This window comes from Nerophis lumbriciformis, linkage group LG29, assembly GCF_033978685.3.
Source record: "Nerophis lumbriciformis linkage group LG29, RoL_Nlum_v2.1, whole genome shotgun sequence".
NCBI lineage: Eukaryota > Metazoa > Chordata > Actinopteri > Syngnathiformes > Syngnathidae > Nerophis > Nerophis lumbriciformis.
The window spans coordinates 33,838,565-33,861,601 of record NC_084576.2 but is presented as its reverse complement, the minus strand read 5'-3'; the positions used below and the strand labels follow the sequence as shown (position 1 = coordinate 33,861,601).

The window sequence follows — 23,037 nt, the reverse complement described above, 5'->3', positions numbered from 1 at the left end:
GGACCCTGGCTACTAGGTTTTTCTGATTTCAAAAGTTGGCAGGTATGAATATATATCTGCCACCTAATCAACGTTTTCTTCTCCTTCTTTGTGGTTTAAAAAAGTGATTTCTCTGGCGCAACACTTCCTGCTTCAGTAAATGTCAACTTGTGATTGGATGCTCACTTTGGAGTGACAAGTGAGTATCCAATCACAGGCTAGCCTGACAAAGCTTAACCTATTGTTACTATAACAATCTACAAGGTTAATATAGGTATCTTCTCTTTCTTGCCCTCCATTTTTCTGCATTATTTAGTATCTCTAGTTATTGTCACGTATATGTATTGTTGCATTTGAACACCTTTATTGTTGATAATAGAGGTCAATTATTAGGGCCCGCATGGCCCATTGTATAAGGACTCCCAAAGGGAGTCCTTATGCAATGGGACATAAGGACCTATTGAATTTGTAAGGTTTTATTAGGGCCCGCAATGGGACATAAGGACCTATTGAATTTCTAAGGTTTTATTAGGGCCCGCAATGGCCCATTGCAAAAGGACTCCCACAGGGAGTCCTTATGCCTATGACCTATTGAATTTCTAAGGTTTTATTATTATTATTCTTTATTCTTTCTTTATTCTACCGCCGCCTCTTTGAGCACTAATTTGACCCACTTGCTTCAAAACTCACCATATTTGACCCACACATCAGGACCTGCGAAAATTGTCTTTTAATAAAAAAACCAAACTGCAAAAATCAAAATTGCGCTCTAGCGCCCCCTAGGAAAAAAAAAAACTAGACTGCCTGTAACTCCCACTAGGAAGGTCGGAGAGACATGAAACAAAAACCTCTATGTAGGTCTGACTTACACCTACCTTTCATAATTGTACATCCTCGGGCAAAAATCAACAGGAAGTTGGCAATTCCCCCTTCAAGACAAAAAAGTACTAAAAACAGTCACTTTTTCCTCTTTGAGCTGTAATTTGACCCCCTTAACATGCTTCAAAACTCACCAAACTGAACGCACACATCAGGACTGGCTAAAATTGCTATCTAATAAAAAAAACCTAACCCCAAATCTCAAAATTGCGCTCTACCCCAAATCTCAAAATTGCGCTCTACCGCAATTTTTGAATAAAACGCAGAAAAAACTGCTCCTCGGAAGAAAAAAATGACAAAACTGCCTGTAACTCCCACTGGGAAGGTCGGAGAGACATGAAACAAAAACCTCTATGTAGGTCTCACTTAGAACTGCATTTCATAAATTGACAACCCCCAGCAAAAATCTACAGGAAGTTTGCTATTCCCCCTTCAACACAACATTTTTGTAAAAACCGGTCACCTTTCTTCAAACATTATCTCCTCTGAGCGCGTTTGTTGTTTCAGCTTCAAACTAACACAGGAGAGAGATTGAACCCTTCTGATTAAAAGTTGGCAAAAGAGTTTTGATACCTGCTCCGGTTTTGATTTTATGACCCTTCAAAGAACTGCTGCGCTGATGCTGCTGCGCTGCTGTTTTTTTAAGATGGCTGCTTAAAAGCAGGAAGCACCAGCGTGCCCACACAATGCAGACAAGGTAGGTACACTAGACAAAAGTATTGGGACACTTATGACTATCACTGGACAAAAGTATTGGGACACTTAAGCCGAAAACTGGACAAAATTATTGGGACACTTGGGACTACAACCTGACAAAAGTATTGGGACACTTACGACTAAAAGTAGACAACAGTATTGGGAAACTTATGACTACCACTGGACAAAAGTATTGGGACACTTACACTGGACAAAAGTATTGGGACACTTGGGACTAAAACTTGACAAAAGTATTGGGACACTTAGGACTAGCACCTGCCAAATACGCGGGCCCGACAAATGCTGCTTGCAGCTTTAATTGGTATTGTTCATTATCAATAGCGCTATTTCTACTGGTATTTGTATTGCTGTAGTGTAATTGTCAGGTTCAAACACTGATGACATTAAACAAGACAAGAGGCAAAGAATCAAACAGAGGCAGGATTAAATTTGGACTCAATTTTGAGGAGAGACTGTACTCTCTGCACAGTCTTGCACCACGCTCTGCCAAAATATTGCACTCCTCCTTCTTTATTTGACTTTCTCCCCCCACCTGACCACAGCTGCTTCCAGAGGGAAGTGGGTCGTAAACAGCGTTGCCTTTGGTTACCGAACAGTTCAAAAGAAGAGGTCGTAAAATACTTCAAAAAGAGTTCGTCTGGAAATTGGGCAGATCCTGCCATCCGTCCTCTCTGAAGTCACAGTGGAGTTTTACGAGCCTTCCTCCTGGTAGGCCCCAAAGACAGCTCCTGTCTCCCTGCCAGGAACTCAATGTAATACAAAGCTTTTGTCATCATTTAGAAACAATTATTCTAACAGTAATAATGCTCATTGTCATTTCTGTATTATTATTTTTTTCGCTAACTGCTTCTTTGCTATCACTTTTACATCATATTTGTACATGTCCTATTTGCTGATGTTGCTCTATTGTTGTTGTTGCTGTTATTGTTGTGTTTGCTGTTGTTGTTTTTGTCTCTCTCTCCAATCCCCCTCTTGTCCCCAATTTTTTTTGCACCAAATGATAATATAAATACATCTAAGAAGACATAACGAACCTTTTTGCGCAGGTTTGCGTATGATTGAGTGCACTTTTCCACCACTGCAAACAACAATAAACGTATTAAATGAATACCACGGACAAAAGCCAAGATTACTGCATCTATTAAAGTAGCTCCTTTGATGCATAGTACAGTCGTACATGTTCCCGTTCTAATATGCGTCCATTATTATTATTATTAGGAAAGCAACATAGAATGTGGTTGTACGACAGAGAGCAAAGCCAAATCACAAGAAAATGTTTGTATTTGACAAAATCTGCTGATGCATATTGTCAGGTTCAAAACACCAAACTATCTTAGTAATAAACAAGACAAGAAGCAAGGAATCAAACAGAGACAGCATTAAATTTAGCTCATGAGGAGAGCGCGTGGTCCTCTACAGTCGTAAACAGCAGCTGCACTGCGTCATAAACAGTTCAAAGAAAAGGTGCTTGGAGCGGTGTCGGGTTTGCCCCCTCTCTGCTCGTAGATTCCGGGTCATGATAAGGTCCTTGTCCAAGATCTGAGAAACCGACACCTCTACGGCGCATTCCATCGCACACAGTGGAGGTTTACAAGCTTTTGCTTGATAAGATCAGAGACAGCTTTTGTCTTCACGCGGGGCAACCTGAACTCATAGCAAACAAGTTGTGTGATAACTTATACACAATTATTCTGACACATGTTTTATGTTGGCTTGCAGTCACTGGTTTTGACCTGTGGGGAGCAGTGCTTGCCATGGGACTGGTGTGCACCCTCTACACCGCTCTGGTGAGTCAGGAGTGGCTAAACGCTTACCAAATGTACCAAAACCAGTGAAGTCGTCAGGTGAAATGAAGGAGAGCCGAGCGTGTACAAGTCCGTGCGATTGCTCCCCCCCCTGCAGGGCGGCCTGAAGGCGGTGATGTGGACCGACGTGTTCCAGACCGTGGTCATGTTTGCCGGACAGCTGTCAGTCATCATTGTGGGGGCACACCAGGCCGGGGGCATCGCCGAGGTCTGGAGGAAAGCGGTGAACGGGAGCCGCATCGCTGGACTGGAGTGAGTAAAACACCATTCTGACTTGTCGAGTTCTTCTTTCTACTAACACTAACCACGTTAGATTTCTAGTCACCGATTTATATTTCAAACATCATAAATAAAAGCGTAGGAGGGAGGGAAAGAAAATATAGCGAGTAGGGCTGTGAATCTTTGGGAGCCACACAATTCGATTCCATTCTTGGGGTCACAAAAAAATCACAAGAAACGTCCAAAAAAGAGATACGTGTAGACTGCTATATGATGGCAGTCACACATAAGAGATACGTGTAGACTGCAATATGATGGCAGTCACACATAAGAGATACGTGTAGACTGCAATATGATGGCAGTCACGCATAAGAGATACGTGTAGACTGCAATATGATGGCAGTCACACATAAGAGATACGTGTAGACTGCAATATGATGGCAGTCACACATAAGAGATACGTGTAGACTGCAATATGATGGCAGTCACGCATAAGAGATACGTGTAGACTGCAATATGATGGCAGTCACACATAAGAGATACGTGTAGACTGCAATGTGATGGCAGTCACACATAAGAGATACGTGTAGACTGCAATATGATGGCAGTCACGCATAAGAGATACGTGTAGACTGCAATGTGATGGTAGTCACACATAAGAGATACGTGTAGACCGCAATATGATGGCAGTCACACATAAGAGATACGTGTAGACTGCTATATGATGGCAGTCACACATAAGAGATACGTGTAGACTGCAATATGATGGCAGTCACATATAAGAGATACATGTAGACTGCAATGTGATGGCAGTCACGCATAAGAGATACGTGTAGACTGCAATGTGATGGCAGTCACACATAAGAGATACGTGTAGACTGCAATATGATGGCAGTCACACATAAGAGATACGTGTAGACTGCAATATGATGGCAGTCACACATGAGAGATACGTGTAGACTGCAATATGATGGCAGTCGCACATAAGAGATACGTGTAGACTGCAATATGATGGCAGTCACGCATGAGAGATACGTGTAGACTGCAATATGATGGCAGTCACACATAAGAGATACGTGTAGACTGCAATATGATGGCAGTCGCACATAAGAGATACGTGTAGACTGCAATATGATGGCAGTCACACATAAGAGATACGTGTAGACTGCAATGTGATGGCAGTCACACATAAGAGATACGTGTAGACTGCAATATGATGGCAGTCACACATAAGAGATACGTGTAGACTGCAATGTGATGGCAGTCACACATAAGAGATACGTGTAGACTGCAATGTGATGGCAGTCACACATAAGAGATATGTGTAGACTGCTAAATGATGGCAGTTACGCATAAGAGATACGTGTAGACTGCAATATGATGGCAGTCACACATAAGAGATATGTGTAGACTGCTAAATGATGGCAGTTACGCATAAGAGATACGTGTAGACTGCAATGTGATGGCAGTCACACATAAGAGATATGTGTAGACTGCTAAATGATGGCAGTTACGCATAAGAGATACGTGTAGACTGCAATATGATGGCAGTCACACATAGCGAGCGCCAGCCGAGTGTGGTGGTGTTGGACAGGCTGGTACCGGATTGGCTAAAGCTAGAGCAGGGTCTGTTTTTTTTTTAATATTATTACTTTGAACTGTTTTATACTTTAATTTTTTATCCTGTAAAGCGTCTTTGAGTACTCTGAAAAGCACTATACCAAATAAAATGTATTATTATTATTATTATTAGGGCCCGCATGGCCCATTGCAAAAGGACTCCCGAAGGTTTTATTCTTTATTCTTTATTCTTCCGCCGCCACAAAAAACTGTAATTTGACCCACTTAACATGCTTCAAAACTCACCATATTTGACCCACACATCAGGACCTGCGAAAATTGCCTTTTTAAAAAAAAAAAAACTAACCACAAAACTCAAAATTGCGCTCTAGCGCCCCCTAGGAAACAAAAAAACTAGACTGCCTGTAACTCCCACTAGGAAGGTCGGAGAGACATGAAACAAAAACCTCTCCGTAGGTCTCACTTAGACCTACATTTCATAAATTGACAACCCCCAGCAAAAATCAACAGGAAGTTTGCTATTCCCCCTTCAAAACACATTTTTTGTAAAAACCGGTCACCTTCCTTCAAAAACGATCTCCTCTGAGCGCGTTTGTCGTTTCGCCTTCAAACTAACACAGGAGAGAGATTGAACCCTTGTGATTACAATGACAGAAGCGCTTTTTTTCTAACTGCTCCGGTTTTGATTTTATGACCCTTCAATGACCCGCTGCGCTGATGCTGCTGCGCTGCTGTTTTTTTAAGATGGCTGCTTAAAAGCAGGAAGCACCAACGTGCCCACACAATGCAGACAAGGTAGGTACACTAGACAAAAGTCTTGGGACACTTCAGACTACAAGTAGACAAAAGTCTTGGGACACTTCAGACTAAAAGTAGACAAAAGTATTGGGACACTTAGGACTAGCACCTGCCAAATACACGGGCCCGACCAATGCTGCTTGCAGCTTTAATTATTATTTAAGATTCGATTCAGAATCAAATCTCTATTCAAAACGATTCTCGATTCAAAATCAATACTTTTTTTTTTTAATAACATTGGGTGCCAGTTCTATGATGAACTACATTCCTCCATGAAATAGATCAACAGCTCTGATCAATTCCTATATTACTTAAAAGACAACTGGTTTTGTTTAGTAAAATTTGACCTAAACATTTAATAAAGTCAAATACAAATAAGGCAACAAGAGAATATATATACATACATATTAATATATATAATTATTGTGGAGAGGGGCGTGGTCTGAGGGCCTGCCGCGGACCGGGGCTGTATAAGGCCCGGCCTCAAAGCCAGCAGCAGGTGAGTAGATTGCCCAGCTGGGGCTGATTATCTAATCACCTGTCGCCTTTATTAGCAGCAGCCGGAACGAGACACGTGGTGGTAGTTGGAGCGAGAGAAAGACTGTAAACAAAAGACTGGAAAGTCGCAGAACTGTGTGCTGTCGTGGCTTGTGCGCCAATAAAACGATTCTCAAACTTGACTACCGGGCTCACGAAAGATCTATCGGACTCAGGAGAACCCTCACAGCAGAGAGACTTTTACAATTATATATATCATATTATGTTTATATGTATATATATATATATTTATAATTTGTATTTATTTATTAATGAAACAGACATGTTAACATGTTAAAGGTGTTTAATAAAAATACAAGCATGTTTAACACATACAGTAATATCATGTTGTAACTGTATGATCATAGCCATAACATGCCAGTGACCTTCGATCACTCGGGCGGTACTGTGATGGTATGGGGGTGTATTAGTGGCCAAGACATGGGTAACTTACACATCTGTGAAGGCACCATTAATGCTGAAAGGTACATACAGCTTTTGGAGCAACATATGTTGTTATCATGGACGCCCCTGCTTATTTCAGCAAGACCATGCCAAGCCAGGTGTTACAACAGCGTGGCTTCATAGTAAAAGAGTGCGGGTACTAGACTGGCCTGCCTGTAGTCCAGACATTGAAAATGTGTGAAGGCTAAACTATGAGAAGGGAGACTGTTGAACAACTTAAGCTGTACATCAAGCAAGAATGGGAAAGAATTCCACTTCAAAAATGTGTCTCCTCAGTTCCCAAACCTTTACTGAGTGTTGTTAAAAGGAAAGGCCATGTAACACACTGGTAAATAACACTAAATAATTAATTTGAGCTTGCTGAGAGAGCGTGTTGCACTGTACTTACTGTATATGTTTACCTGAATGTTCTGGATAGATTTGAGTTTTGCATTGCGACTTTGTGGATGCAAAGGACGGGGAAGAAGAACATACAGTGGTGGTCAAAAGTGTACGTACACTTGTAAAGAACATCATGTCATGGCTGTCTTGACTTTACAATCATTATTATTTTTTTGTGATGTAGTGATTGGAGCACATACTTGTTGGTCACAAAAAACATTCATGAAGTTTGCTTCTTTTATGAATTTATTATGGCTCTACTGAAAATGTGAGCAAATCTGCTATACTTTTAATGTGGGGACAATACTGTTCACACCTGTCTCCATCTAAACACAGCAGTGGGCTCTTAAACGAAAACACTGGGAAGTGAGGGAAAGTGACGTTGAAGCAAGCGCTTGACCCCGTTTACTCCGAGGGGAAATCTCCGGAGCAAAGTCTGTGTAGTTAGTCGTAGTAGTTGTTGGTCACAAAAAACATTCATGAAGTTTGCTTCTTTTATGAATTTATTATGAAAATGTGAGGGTGAAAAGTATACATACAGCAATGTTAATATTTGCTTACATGTCCCTTGGCAAGTTGACCTGCAATAAGGCGCTTTTGGTAGCCATCCACAAGCTTCTGCTTGACCACTTGACCACTAAATTGCTGCACTTCAGCTAAATGTGTTGACATGGACTTGTTTCTTCAGCATTGTCCACACCTTTAAGTCAGGCCATTCTAAAACCTTCATTCTAGCCTGATTTAGCCATTCCTTTACCACTTTTGGGGTCATTGTCCTGTTGGAACACCCAACTGCGCCCAAGACCCAACCTCCGGGCTGATGATTTAGGTAGGTTGTCCTGAACAATTTGGAGCTAATCCTCCTTTTTCATTGTCCCATTTAAAGCAGCAGTTCCATTGTGGGAAATTTTCCAGTTCAACAAACAACTTTTTTTTTTTTGTCCTGATTAAGAGGAATTATTTGACGGTTGAAAAGTAGTCGCCAGAAAAAAGGGTGGAAATAGGGCTTTGCAAAAAATGGAATTGTGGAAAATCCTGGAATTTTTTTCTAACTTGTAAAAAGTATAGTTTGAATGTCCAGGATGAGTGGAATGTGTTGAAGGTGGAATGGTTGGAATGGGTTGAAAAATGTGGAAATTGTGCAACTTGGAAAAATGTCACATTCATTTTGAATGGGGAAAAATGTCCCTGATCACTGGGAATTCTTGGAAATCCGGGAATTTTTTTAACTTGTTGAAGGGGAGCACACAATTTTGAAAATGTTGAATATTTTGGAGTTGGAACGGTTTGAATTGGATGAAAAATTATGGAACTTTGAAAAATGTCCCATTGATTTCAATGGGAATTTCATGAAAATGTGTGAATTTTGGGAAAAGCTGGAATTTTTTTAAAGAAAATGTTAAAAGACTTGAATTTGGAGCTAATCCTCCTTTTTCATTGTCCCATTTAAAGCAGCAGTTCCATTGTGGGAATTTTTTCCAGTTCAACAAACAACTTTTTTTTTTTTGTCCTGATTAAGAGGAATTATTTGATGGTTGAAAAGTAGTCGCCAGAAAAAAGGGTGGAAATAGGGCTTTGCAAAAAATGGAATTCTGGAAAATCCTGGAATTTTTTTCTAACTTGTAAAAATGATAGTTTGAATGTCCAGGATGAGTGGAATGTGTTGAAGGTGGAATGGTTGGAATGGGTTGAAAAATGTGGAAATTGTGCAACTTGGAAAAATGTCCCATTCATTTTGAATGGGGAAAAATGTCCCTGATCACTGGGAATTCTTGGAAATCCGGGAATTTTTTTAACTCGTTGAAGGGGAGCACACAATTTTGAAAATGTTGAATATTTTGGAGTTGGAACGGTTTGAATCGGATGAAAAATTGTGGACTCTTTGAAAAATGTCCCATTGATTTCAATGGGACATTTCATGAAAATGTGTGAATTTTGGGAAAAGCAGGATTTTTTTTTTTTTTTAGAAAATGTTAAAAGACTTGAATTTGGAGCTAATCCTCCTTTTTCATTGTCCCATTTAAAGCAGCAGTTCCATTGGCAGCAAAACAGGCCCAGAGCATAATACTACCACCACCATGCTTGGCGGTAGGAATGGTGTTCCTGGGATTAAAGGCCCAACAACTCTTATTTTTTTGTGATGTAGTGATTGGAGCACATACTTGTTGGTCACAAAAAACATTCATGAAGTTTGCTTCTTTTATGAATTTATTATGAAAATGTGAGGGTCAAAAGTATACATACAGCAATGTTAATATTTGGCAAGTTGACCTGCAATAAGGAGCTTTTGGTAGCCATCCACAAGCTTCTGCTTGACTACTTGACCACTAAATTGCTGCACTTCAGCTAAATGTGTTGCTTGTACGTTTTTTTAAACCTATTTGTGTGCTTTCTTTGTAGCCTAAATCCCGATCCTTTGGAGCGCCACACCTTCTGGACGCTGGGCGTGGGTGGAATCTTCCTGATGCTGGCTCTGTACGGGGTCAACCAGGCCCAAGTCCAGCGATATCTCAGTTCCCGCACGGAGAAAGAGGCTGTCATGTGAGTGCCATGTTGCCTTTTTTTTTTTTAAATCTTTACGGCATTCAACTTATTGTCTTCCCCCAGGTCCTGCTATGTTGTTTTCCCGTGTCAGCAGATAGTTCTATGTTTAGGGTGTCTGATGGGACTGGTCATGTTTGCTCGCTATGGAGAAGACAGCCCTCTAGATAAGGGCTACGTCAAAACCAATGATCAGGTGAACTCTTATTTATTTCTTGCAGCAGAGTAGAAGATACATCATCATGTGTGTTTTTGTTACAGATGGTGTTGTACTTTGTGATGGATGTGTTCAAGGATCTTCCCGGCCTCCCTGGCCTGTTTGTGGCCTGTCTCTTCAGTGGAGCCCTCAGGTAAACAACTCAGGATACCAAAATCTAGCATGGTTCTCCGCCATTACCAACTACACACATTCATGTCTTAGCATCGTTGCTATCGTGACAAACGGATCTGGTAAATGCCAAATAAATACATTTCAAAGTAAAACACAACCCCCGCCAGGATGCGGGTTGACTTTGGTTGATTTACAAACTCAATTGGTTCTTGAACAAGGTTTGCAAACCGAAACGTTCATAAATTGAAGCACATTTCCCCATAAGAAACAATGCAATTATTAATTAAAGCTGCAAGCAGCATTGGTCGGGCCCGCGTATTTGGCAGGTGCTAGTCCTAAGTGTCCCAATACTTTTGTCCAGTTTTAGTCCCAAGTGTCCCAATACTTTTGGCCAGTGTAGGTGTCCCAATACTTTTGTCCAGTGGTAGTCCTAAGTGTCCCAATACTTTTGTCCAGTTGTAGTCCTAAGTGTCCCAATACTTTTGTCCAGTTGTAGTCCTAAGTGTCCCAATACTTTTGGCCAGTGTAAGTGTCCCAATACTTTTGTCCAGTGGCAGTCCTAAGTGTCCCAATACTTTTGTCCAGTGGCAGTCCTAAGTGTCCCAATACTTTTGTCCAGTGGTAGTCCTAAGTGTCCCAATACTTTTGTCAAGTTGTAGTCGTAAGTGTCCCAATACTTTTGGCCAGTGTAAGTGTCCCAATACTTTTGTCCAGTGGTAGTCCTAAGTGTCCCAATACTTTTGTCCAGTTGTAGTCCTAAGTGTCCCAATACTTTTGTCCAGTGTAAGCGTCCCAATACTTTTGGCCAGTGGTAGTCCTAGGAGTTCCAAGAGTTTTGTCAAGTTTTAGTCCCAAGTGGCCCAATACTTTTGTCAAGTTGTAGTCGTAAGTGTCCCAATACTTTTGGCCAGTGTAAGTGTCCCAATACTTTTGTCCAGTGGTAGTCCTAAGTGTCCCAATACTTTTGTCCAGTTGTAGTCCTAAGTGTCCCAATACTTTTGGCCAATGTAAGTGTCCAAATACTTTTGCCAAGTGGTAGTCCTAAGTGTCCCAATACTTTTGTCCAGTTGTAGTCCTAAGTGTCCCAATACTTTTGTCAAGTTGTAGTCGTAAGTGTCCCAATACTTTTGTCCAGTGTAAGCGTCCCACTACTTTTGGCCAGTGGTAGTCCTAAGTGTCCCAATACTTTTGTCAAGTTGTAGTCGTAAGTGTCCCAATACTTTTGTCCAGTGTAAGCGTCCCAATACTTTTGGCCAGTGGTAGTCCTAAGTGTCCCAATACTTTTGTCAAGTTGTAGTCGTAAGTGTCCCAATACTTTTGTCCAGTGTAAGCGTCCCAATACTTTTGGCCAGTGGTAGTCCTAGGAGTTCCAAGAGATTTGTCAAGTTTTAGTCCCAAGTGGCCCAATACATTTGTCAAGTTTTAGTCCTAAGTGTCCCAATACTTTTGTCAAGTTGTAGTCCTAAGTGTCCCAAAACTTTTGTCCAGTGTAAGTGTCCCAATACTTTTGTCAAGTGGTAGGCTTAAGTGTCCCAATACTTTTGTCCAGTTGTAGTCCTAAGTGTCCCAATACTTTTGTCAAGTTGTAGTCCTAAGTGTCCCAATACTTTTGGCCAGTGTAAGTGTCCCAATACTTTTGTCCAGTGGTAGTCCTAAGTGTCCCAATACTTTTGTCCAGTGTAAGTGTCCCAATACTTTTGTCAAGTGGTAGGCTTAAGTGTCCCAATACTTTTGTCTACGTTTAGTCCGAAGTGTCCCAATACTTTTGTTCAGTGGTGTTACTAAGTGTCCCAATACTTTTGTCCAGTCTAAGTGAGACCTACGGAGAGGTTTTTGTTTCATGTCTCTCCGACCTTCCCAGTGGGAGTTACAGGCAGTTTTGTCATTTTTTTTCTTCCGAGGAGCAGTTTTTTCTCCGTTTTATTCAAAAATTGCTCTAGAGCGCAATTTTTAAATTTGGGGTTAGGTTTTTTTATTAGATCGCAAATTTTGCCAGTCCTGATGTGTGCGTTCAGTTTGGTGAGTTTTGAAGTATGTTAAGGGGGTCAAATTACAGCTCAAAGAGGCAAAAGTGACTCTTTTTAGTACTTTTTTGTCTTGAAGGGGGAATTGCCAACTTCCTGTTGATTTTTGCCCGAGAATATACTATTATGAAATCTAGGTCTAAGTCAGACCTACATAAAGGTTTTTGTTTCATGTCTCTCCGACCTTCCTAGTGGGAGTTACAGGCAGTCTAGTTTTTATTTTTCCTAGGGGGCGCTAGAGCGCAATTTTGAGTTTTGTGGTTCGGTTCTTTTTTAAAAAAGGCAATTGTCGCAGGTCCTGATGTGTGTGTCAAATATGGTGAGTTTTGAAGCATGTTAAGGGGGTCAAATTACAGCTCAAAGAGGCAAAAGTGACTGTTTTTACTAAACTTTTGTTTTGAAGGGGGAATTGCAAACTTCCTGTTGATTTTTGCTGAAAGATGTCAGTGTATGAAATGTAGGTCTAAGTGAGACCTACATAGAGTTTTTTTTTTCATGTCTCTAAGACATTCCTACTGGAAGTTACAGGCAGTTGTGTCTGTGTTTTCTTCCTAGGGGGGCGCTAGAGCGCAATTTTGAGTTTTGGGGTTGGGTTTTTTTATGAGAGCGCAATTTTTGCCAGTCCTGATGTGTGTGTCCAGTTTGGTGAGTTTTGAAGCATGTTAAAGGGGTCAAATTACAGCTCAAAGAGGCAAAAGTGACTGTTTTTACTAAACTTTTGTTTTGAAGGGGGAATTGCAAATTTCCTGTTGATTTTTGCTGAAAGATGTCAGTGTATGAAATGTAGGTCTAAGTGAGACTTACATAGAGGTTTTTGTTTCATGTCTCTACAAAATTCCTACTGGGAGTTAGAGGCAGTTTTGTCTGTGTTGTCTTCCTAGGGGCACGAGAGCGCAATTTTGGGTTTTGGGGCTAGGTTTTTTCATTAGATCGCAATTTTTGCCAGTTCTGATGTGTGTGTCAAATTTGGTGAGTTTTGAAGCATGTTAAGGGGGTCAAATTACAGCTCAAAGAGGCGGCGGAATAATAATAATAATAAAACCTTACAATTTCAATAGGGTCCTCTGTCCCAAAGGGACATTGCGGTCCCTAATAAAGAATAAAACCTTACAAATTCAATAGGTCCTTATGTCCCATTGCATAAGGACTCCCACAGGGAGTCCTTATGCAATAAAGGTCGGTACACTGAACACAATATAAATCATATACAGTACTGTATATCAAACAAACCTATTTTATATAAAAAAAACACATTGAACTAACTTTAGTTACTTAGCTTTCCACACAGACACACTGTCACTAGCCCTGTGGTGCACTCAGTTTGAAATCACTAAACTCCTTCACTTTTAATAGCGAGGTCGCTACATTTATGAGGAATACAAAATAACTTGACCTTGTTGGTTTGTTTGAAATCTCAATTTACTAACTCAATTGAACAAGGTTCTTAAACGGAAACGTTCATAAATTAAAGCACATTTCTCCATAACAAACAATGTATTTATTAATCGTGGGTTATGGCCTCGACAAAAGTCACATTTTTCATAAAAGTCGGTACACTTTGAACACAATATAAATCATATACAGTACTGTATATCAAACAAACCTATTTTATTAAGTAACAAACAACAAATTGAACTATCCTCCTTAGGCAGCTTTACACACGGACACACTGTCACTAGCCCTGTGGTGCACTCAGTTTGAAATCACTAAACTCCTTCACTTTTTATAGCTAGTTTGCTACATTTATGAGGAATACAAAATAACTTTACCTTGTTGGTTTGTCTTCATGGCGTGTAGCAGGGTGGGGAGGCAGTGTTGACAACGCTGTAGATAGTTCTTGAATGTTTTAAACAACACATTGCTTGTCCATCCTTTGGACTCACATTGAGCTGGCAAAACTAGACACATCTTGTAAAAAGGCTAAAAAAAACACACAAAGTAGCACAGTGGCTAACAGTCAATGGATAACGCCACAACATTTCTGCTGTAAATTAAATCTGGTAAACGCAAAATAAAAAATTTTCAAAGTAAAACACAACCCCACCGGGATGCGGGTTGACTTTGGTTGATTTACAAACTCAATTGGTTCTTGAGCAAGGTTTGTAAACCGAAACGTTCATAAATTGAAGCACATTTCTCCATAAGAAACAATGTCATTATTAATAATGGGTTCCAGCCTTGACAAAAGTCAAATATTTCGTAAAAGTTGGTACACTTTGAACACAATATAAATCATATACAGTACTGTATATCAAACAAACTTATTTTATAAAAAAAAACCACATTGAACTAACTTTAGTTACTTAGCTTTACACACAGACACACTGTCACTAGCCCTGTGGTGCACTCAGTTTGAAATCACTAAACTCCTTCACTTCTAATAGCGAGGTAGCTACATTTATGAGGAATACAAAATAACTTGACCTTGTTGGTTTGTTTGAAATCTCAATTTACTAACTCAATTGAACAAGGTTCTTAAACAGAAACGTTCATAAATCAAAGCACATTTCTCCATAACAAACAATGTATTTATTAATCGTGGGTTATGGCCTCGACAAAAGTCACATTTTTCATAAAAGTTGGTACACTTTGAACACAATATAAATCATATACAGTACTGTATATCAAACAAACCTATTTTATTAAGTAACAAACAACAAATTGAACTATCCTCCTTAGGCAGCTTTACACACGGACACACTGTCACTAGCCCTGTGGTGCACTCAGTTTGAAATCACTAAACTCCTTCACTTTTAATAGCTAGTTTGCTACATTTATGAGGAATACAAAATAACTTTACCTTGTTGGTTTGTCTTCTTGGCATTGTAGCGGGGTGGGGAGGCAGTGTTGACAACGCTGTAGATATTTCTTGAATGTTTTAAACAACACATTGCTTGTCCATCCTTTGGACTCACATTGAGCTGGCAAAACTAGACACATCTTGTAAAAAGGCTAAAAAAAACACACAAAGTAGCACAGTGGCTAACAGTCAATGGATAACGCCACAACATTTCTGCTGTAAATTAAATCTGGTAAACGCAAAATAAAACATTTTCAAAGTAAAACACAACCCCACCGGGATGCGGGTTGACTTTGGTTGATTTACAAACTCAATTGGGTCTTGAACGAGGTTTGTAAACCGAAACGTTCATAAATTGAAGCACATTTCTCCATAAGAAACAATGTCATTATTAATAATGGGTTCCAGCCTTGACAAAAGTCAAATATTTCGTAAAAGTTGGTACACTTTGAACACAATATAAATCATATACAGTACTGTATATCAAACAAACCTATTTTATATTAAAAAAAACACATTGAACTAACTTTAGTTACTTAGCTTTACACACGGACACACTGTCACTAGCCCTGTGGTGCACTCAGTTTGAAATCACTAAACTCCTTCACTTTTAATAGCTAGTTTGCTACATTTATGAGGAATACAAAATAACTTGACCTTGTTGGTTTGTTTGAAATCTCAATTTACTAACTCAATTGAACAAGGTTCTTAAACTGAAACGTTCATAAATTAAAGCACATTTCTCCATAACAAACAATGTATTTATTAATTGTGGGTTATGGCCTCGACAAAAGTCACATTTTTCATAAAAGTTGGTACACTTTGAACACAATATAAATCATATACAGTACTGTATATCAAACAAACCTATTTTATTAAGTAACAAACAACAAATTGAACTATCCTCCTTAGGCAGCTTTACACACAGACACACTGTCACTAGCCCTGTGGTGCACTCAGTTTGAAATCACTAAACTCATTCACTTTTAATAGCTAGTTTGCTACATTTATGAGGAATACAAAATAACTTCACCTTGTTGGTTTGTCTTCTTGACATGTAGCGGGGTGGGGAGGCAGTGTTGACAACGCTGTAGATAGTTCTTGAATGTTTTAAACAACACATTGCTTGTGCATCCTTTGGACTCACATTGAGCTGGCAAAACTAGACACATCTTGTAAAAAGGCTAAAAAAAACACACAAAGTAGCACAGTGGCTAACAGTCAATGGATAACGCCACAACATTTCTGCTGTAAATTAAATCTGGTAAACGCAAAATAAATCATTTTCAAAGTAAAACACAACCCCACCGGGATGCGGGTTGACTTTGGTTGATTTACAAACTCAATTGGTTCTTGAACAAGGTTTGCAAACCGAAACGTTCATAAATTGAAGCACATTTCCCCATAAGAAACAATGTCATTATTAATAATGGGTTCCAGCCTTGACAAAAGTCCAATTTTTCGTAAAAGTTGGTACACTTTGAACACAATATAAATCATATACAGTACTGTATATCAAACAAACCTATTTTATAAAAAAAACAACACATTGAACTAACTTTAGTTACTTAGCTTTACACACGGACACACTGTCACTAGCCCTGTGGTGCACTCAGTTTGAAATCACTAAACTCCTTCACTTTTAATAGCGAGGTCGCTACATTTATTAGGAATACAAAATAACTTGACCTTGTTGGTTTGTTTGAAATCTCAATTTACTAACTCAATTGAACAAGGTTCTTAAACGGAAACGTTCATAAATTAAAGCACATTTCTCCATAACAAACAATGTATTTATTAATTGTGGGTTATGGCCTCGACAAAAGTCACATTTTTCATAAAAGTTGGTACACTTTGAAGACAATATAAATCATATACAGTACTGTATATCAAACAAACCTATTTTATTAAGTAACAAACAACAAATTGAACTATCTTCCTTAGGCAGCTTTACACACGGACACACTGTCACTAGCCCTGTGGTGCACTCAGTTTGAAATCACTAAACTCCTTCACTTTTAATAGCTAGTTTGCTACATTTATGAGGAATACAAAATAACTTGACCTTGTTGGTTTGTCTTCATGGCATGTAGCAGGGTGGGGAGGCAGTGTTGACAACGCTGTAGATATTTCTTGAATGTTTTAAACAACACATTGCTTGTGCATCCTTTGGACTCACATTGAGCTGGCAAAACTAGACACATCTTGTAAAAAGGCTAAAAAAAAACCACACAAAGTAGCACAGTGGCTAACAGTCAATGGATAACGCCACAACATTTCTGCTGTAAATTAAATCTGGTAAACGCAAAATAAATAATTTTCAAAGTAAAACACAACCCCACCGGGATGCGGGTTGACTTTGGTTGATTTACAAACTCAATTGGTTCTTGAACAAGGTTTGTAAACCGAAACGTTCATAAATTGAAGCACATTTCTCCATAAGAAACAATGCAATTATTAATAATGGGTTCCAGCCTTGACAAAAGTCCAATTTTTCGTAAAAGTTGGTACACTTTGAACACAATATAAATCATATACAGTACTGTATATCAAACAAACCTATTTTATAAAAAAAAACCACATTGAACTAACTTTAGTTACTTAGCTTTACACACGGACACACTGTCACTAGCCCTGTGGTGCACTCAGTTTGAAATCACTAAACTCCTTCACTTTTAATAGCGAGTTTGCTACATTTATGAGGAATACAAAATAACTTTACCTTGTTGGTTTGTCTTCTTGGCATTGTAGCGGGGTGGGGAGGCAGTGTTGACAACGCTGTAGATATTTAGACTTAGACTTCCTTTTTATTGTCATTCAAATTTGAACTTTACAGCACAGATAAGAACGAAATTTGGTTACATAAGCTCATGGTAGTGCAGGATTAAAAAAAGCAATAAGGTGCATATATAAATAAATAAATATATATAAATAATATATAAAATAAATGAATTTATACAAATATATATAAATAAATAAATAGATTACTGTACAGATAAATATATTGCACTTTTTCACATGCATGTTATATTGTCTTTTTTTATTCCAGCGAGTTAATCCATTTTGGGGGGTGTTGAGGGGATAATTTAATTATGATGCGTTCAAGAGTCTTCCGGCCTGAGGGAAGAAGCTGTTACAGAACCTGGAGGTTCTGCTTCGGAGGCTGCAGAACTTCTATTTCTTGAATGTTTTAAACAACACATTGCTTGTCCATCCTTTGGACTCACATTGAGCTCAACACATTCTGTAAAAAGGCTAAACACACAAAAAAAAAGTACACCCGAAGCATATTTTTTATTCGGCCCACGGTTTGTAAAGAGAAAAGTTTGCACAAGGAGAGTTTGTAAATGGAGGTTCTACTGCATTCTTGACTGTGGTTGCAGATATTGAGAAGTGGTATCATTCATGTGTCTCATTTCCTTCTTCCCTCGCAGCACCATCTCATCAGCCTTCAACTCCCTGGCAACAGTAACTATGGAGGACCTCATTAAGCCACATTTCCCAAACATGACTGAGTCCAAAGCCACGTTTCTGTCCAAAGGACTTGGTAAAGATGATTTGGAATTGCTCTCTGAATGAAGTTGAAGCTTCCACATGTTCATGAACTCATCACATCTAATACCACTCTTGTTTGACAAATTTTTTTTTTTTTTTACTTGCGAATCGTTTTTTAATTTTCAACAAAAAAAATTATTTTACGTGCCAAACGTTTTTTTTATTTGCAGAATTGTTTTCTTCTTTTTTTTTTTTACTTGCGAATCGTTTTTTTAATTTGCAGAAAAAAATATGTTTTACTTGCAAATTGTTTTTTTTAATTTGCAAAAAAAAAAAAAATTCTGCTAAAAAAGTTTTTTTTATTTGCAGGAAATTAATTTTTTTTTACTTGGGAATAGTTTTTTACTTTGCAAAAACAAATTGATTTTACTTGCAAAACGTTTATTTTATTTACAGAATTTTTAACATTTTTTTTACTTGCAAATTAATTTTTTTTGCAGAAAAAATATTTTTTTACTGGCAAAAAATATTTTTTTATTCGCAGGAAATTATATTTTTTTTTACTTTTTTTACTTAGATGACCATAGTAACTAATTAGATGAGCATAGTAACTACTTAGATGACCATAGTAACTACTTAGATGAGCATAGTAACTACTTAGATGACCATAGTAACTAATTAGATGAGCATAGTAACTACTTAGATGACCATAGTAACTACTTAGATGAGCATAGTAACTACTTAGATGACCATAGTAACTAATTAGATGACCATAGTAACTAATTAGATGACCATAGTAACTAATTAGATGAGCATAGTAACTACTTAGATGACCATAGTAACTACTTAGATGAGCATAGTAACTACTTAGATGAGCATAGTAACTACTTAGATGACCATAGTAACTAATTAGATGAGCATAGTAACTACTTAGATGACCATAGTAACTACTTAGATGACCATAGTAACTACTTAGATGAGCATAGTAACTACTTAGATGAGCATAGTCACTACTTAGATGAGCATAGTAACTACTTAGATGACCATAGTCACTACTTAGATGACCATAGTAACTACTTAGATGACCATAGTAACTACTTAGATGACCATAGTAACTACTTAGATGAGCATAGTAACTACTTAGATGACCATAGTCACTACTTAGATGACCATAGTCACTACTTAGATGACCATAGTAACTACTTAGATGAGCATAGTAACTACTTAGATGACCATAGTCACTACTTAGATGAGCATAGTAACTACTTAGATGAGCATAGTAACTACTTAGATGAGCATAGTAACTACTTAGATGAGCATAGTCACTACTTAGATGAGCATAGTAACTACTTAGATGAGCATAGTAACTACTTAGATGAGCATAGTAACTACTTAGATGACCATAGTCACTACTTAGATGACCATAGTCACTACTTAGATGACCATAGTAACTACTTAGATGAGCATAGTAACTACTTAGATGACCATAGTCACTACTTAGATGACCATAGTAACTAATTAGATGACCATAGTAACTAATTAGATGACCATAGTAGCTACTTAGATGACCATAGTAGCTACTTAGATGACCATAGTAACTAATTAGATGACCATAGTAACTACTTAGATGACCATAGTAACTACTTAGATGAGCATAGTAACTACTTAGATGACCATAGTAACTAATTAGATGAGCATAGTAACTACTTAGATGACCATTGTAACTAATTAGATGACCATAGTAACTACTTAGATGACCATAGTAACTACTTAGATGACCATAGTAACTAATTAGATGACCATTGTAACTAATTAGATGACCATAGTAACTACTTAGACAACCATAGTAACTACTTAGACGACCATAGTAACTACTTAGACGACCATAGTAACTACTTAGACGACCATAGTAACTAATTAGATGACCATTGTAACTAATTAGATGACCATTGTAACTACTTAGATGACCATAGTAACTACTTAGACGACCATAGTAACTACTTAGATGACCATAGTAACTACTTAGATGACCATTGTAACTAATTAGATGACCATAGTAACTACTTAGATGACCATAGTAACTAATTAGATGACCATAGTAACTACTTAGACGACCATAGTAACTACTTAGATGACCATAGTAACTAATTAGATGACCATAGTAACTAATTAGATGAGCATAGTAACTAATTAGATGACCATAGTAACTACTTAGACGACCATAGTAACTAATTAGATGACCATAGTAACTACTTAGATGACCATTGTAACTAGTTAGATGACCATAGTAACTACTTAGATGACCATACTAACTAATTAGATGACCATTGTAACTACTTAGATGACCATTGTAACTAGTTAGATGACCATAGTAACTACTTAGATGACCATACTAACTAATTAGATGACCATTGTAACTAATTAGATGACCATAGTAACTACTTAGATGACCATAGTAACTAATTAGATGACCATTGTAACTAATTAGATGACCATAGTAACTACTTAGACGACCATAGTAACTACTTAGATGAGCATAGTAACTACTTAGATGACCATAGTAACTAATTAGATGACCATTGTAACTAATTAGATGACCATAGTAACTACTTAGATGACCATAGTAACTAATTAGATGAGCATAGTAACTAGTATATGATGCAGATTCCAAGCATGTAAAAACTTAGTATATTAGAAGACTTACGGTCATTAGAAAAGATGAGTGCACATCATAATGGCAGCTACACTTTACATCTTAAACATCTAAAATATGACAGATTGAAAAGCGAAGACTTCTATGGAAATGCAAGAACCGAGACTCAGATTTCCCTTGCCCGGACGCGGGTCACCGGGGCCCCCCTCCGGAGCCAGGCCCGGAGTTGGGGCACGATGGCGAGCGCCTGGTGGCCGGGCCTGTCCCCATGGGGCCCGGCCGGGCACAGCCCGAAAAGGCAACGTGGGTCCCCCCTCCAATGGGCTCACCACCCATAGCAGGGGCCATAGAGGTCGGGTGCAATGTGAGCTGGGCGGTAGCCGAAGGCAGGGCACTTGGCGGTCCGATCCTCGGCTACAGAAGCTAGCTCTTGGGACGTGGAACGTCACCTCGCTGGGGGGGAAGGAGCCTGAGCTAGTGCGCGAGGTAGAGAAGTTCCGGTTGGATATAGTCGGACTCACCTCGACGCACAGCAAGGGCTCTGGAACCAGTTCTCTCGAGAGGGGCTGGACTCTCTTCCACTCTGGCGTTGCCAGCAGTGAGAGGCGACGGGCTGGGGTGGCAATTCTTGTTGCCCCCCGGCTCAGAGCCTGCATGTTGGAGTTCAACCCGGTGGACGAGAGGGTAGCTTCCCTCCGCCTTCGGGTGGGGGGACGGGTCCTGACTGTTGTTTGCGCTTACGCGCCAAACCGCAGCTCAGAGTACCCACCCTTTTTGGATTCACTCGAGGGAGTACTTGAGAGTGCTCCCCCGGGTGATTCCCTCGTTCTACTGGGGGACTTCAATGCTCATATTGGCAACGACAGTGAAACCTGGAGAGGCGTGATTGGGAAGAATGGCCGCCCGGATCTGAACCCAAGTGGTGTTTTGTTATTGGACTTTTGTGCCCGTCACGGATTGTCCATAACGAACACCATGTTCAAGCATAAGGGTGTCCATATGTGCACTTGGCACCAGGACACCCTAGGCCGCAGTTCTATGATCGACTTTGTAGTTGTGTCATCGGATTTGCGGCCTCATGTTTTGGACACTCGGGTGAAGAGAGGGGCGGAGCTTTCTACCGATCACCACCTGGTGGTGAGTTGGCTGCGATGGTGGGGGAGGATGCCGGACAGACCTGGCAGGCCCAAACGCATTGTGAGGGTTTGTTGGGAACGTCTGGCAGAGTCTCCTGTCAGAGAGAGTTTCAATTCCCACCTCCGGAAGAACTTTGAACATGTCACGAGGGAGGTGCTGGACATTGAGTCCGAGTGGACCATGTTCCGCACCTCTATTGTCGAGGCGGCTGATTGGAGCTGTGGCCGCAAGGTAGTTGGTGCCTGTCGTGGCGGTAATCCTAGAACCCGTTGGTGGACACCGGCGGTGAGGGATGCCGTCAAGCTGAAGAAGGAGTCTTATCGGGTTCTTTTGGCTCATGGGACTCCTGAGGCAGCGGACAGGTACCGACAGGCCAAGCGGTGTGCGGCTTCAGCGGTCGCGGAGGCAAAAACTCGGACATGGGAGGAGTTCGGGGAAGCCATGGAAAACGACTTCCGGACGGCTTCGAAGCGATTCTGGACCACCATCCACCGCCTCAGGAAGGGGAAGCAGTGCACTACCAACACCGTGTATGGTGCGGATGGTGTTCTGCTGACCTCGACTGCGGAAGTTGTGGATCGGTGGAGGGAATACTTCGAAGACCTCCTCAATCCCACCAACACGTCTTCCTATGAGGAAGCAGTGCCTGAGGAATCTGTGGTGGGCTCTCCTATTTCTGGGGCTGAGGTTGCTGA

At 39.7% G+C, this 23,037-nt stretch overlaps 1 protein-coding gene across 3 annotated transcripts in view; it reads left to right on the top strand.

Annotated features, from left to right (window-relative positions):
- Positions 1-23,037, top strand: part of slc5a6a (solute carrier family 5 member 6a) — a 97,890-nt gene that overhangs the window by 58,768 nt on the left and 16,085 nt on the right. For all 3 annotated transcript variants that reach the window (XM_072911931.1, XM_061924452.2, XM_072911932.1), the window contains exons 6-11: positions 3,295-3,362; positions 3,478-3,632; positions 9,762-9,902; positions 9,969-10,098; positions 10,164-10,252; positions 18,492-18,604. In XM_072911931.1, the coding sequence (XP_072768032.1) occupies positions 3,295-3,362; positions 3,478-3,632; positions 9,762-9,902; positions 9,969-10,098; positions 10,164-10,252; positions 18,492-18,604 (696 nt within the window). The remainder of the gene's footprint in view (positions 1-3,294; positions 3,363-3,477; positions 3,633-9,761; positions 9,903-9,968; positions 10,099-10,163; positions 10,253-18,491; positions 18,605-23,037) is intronic.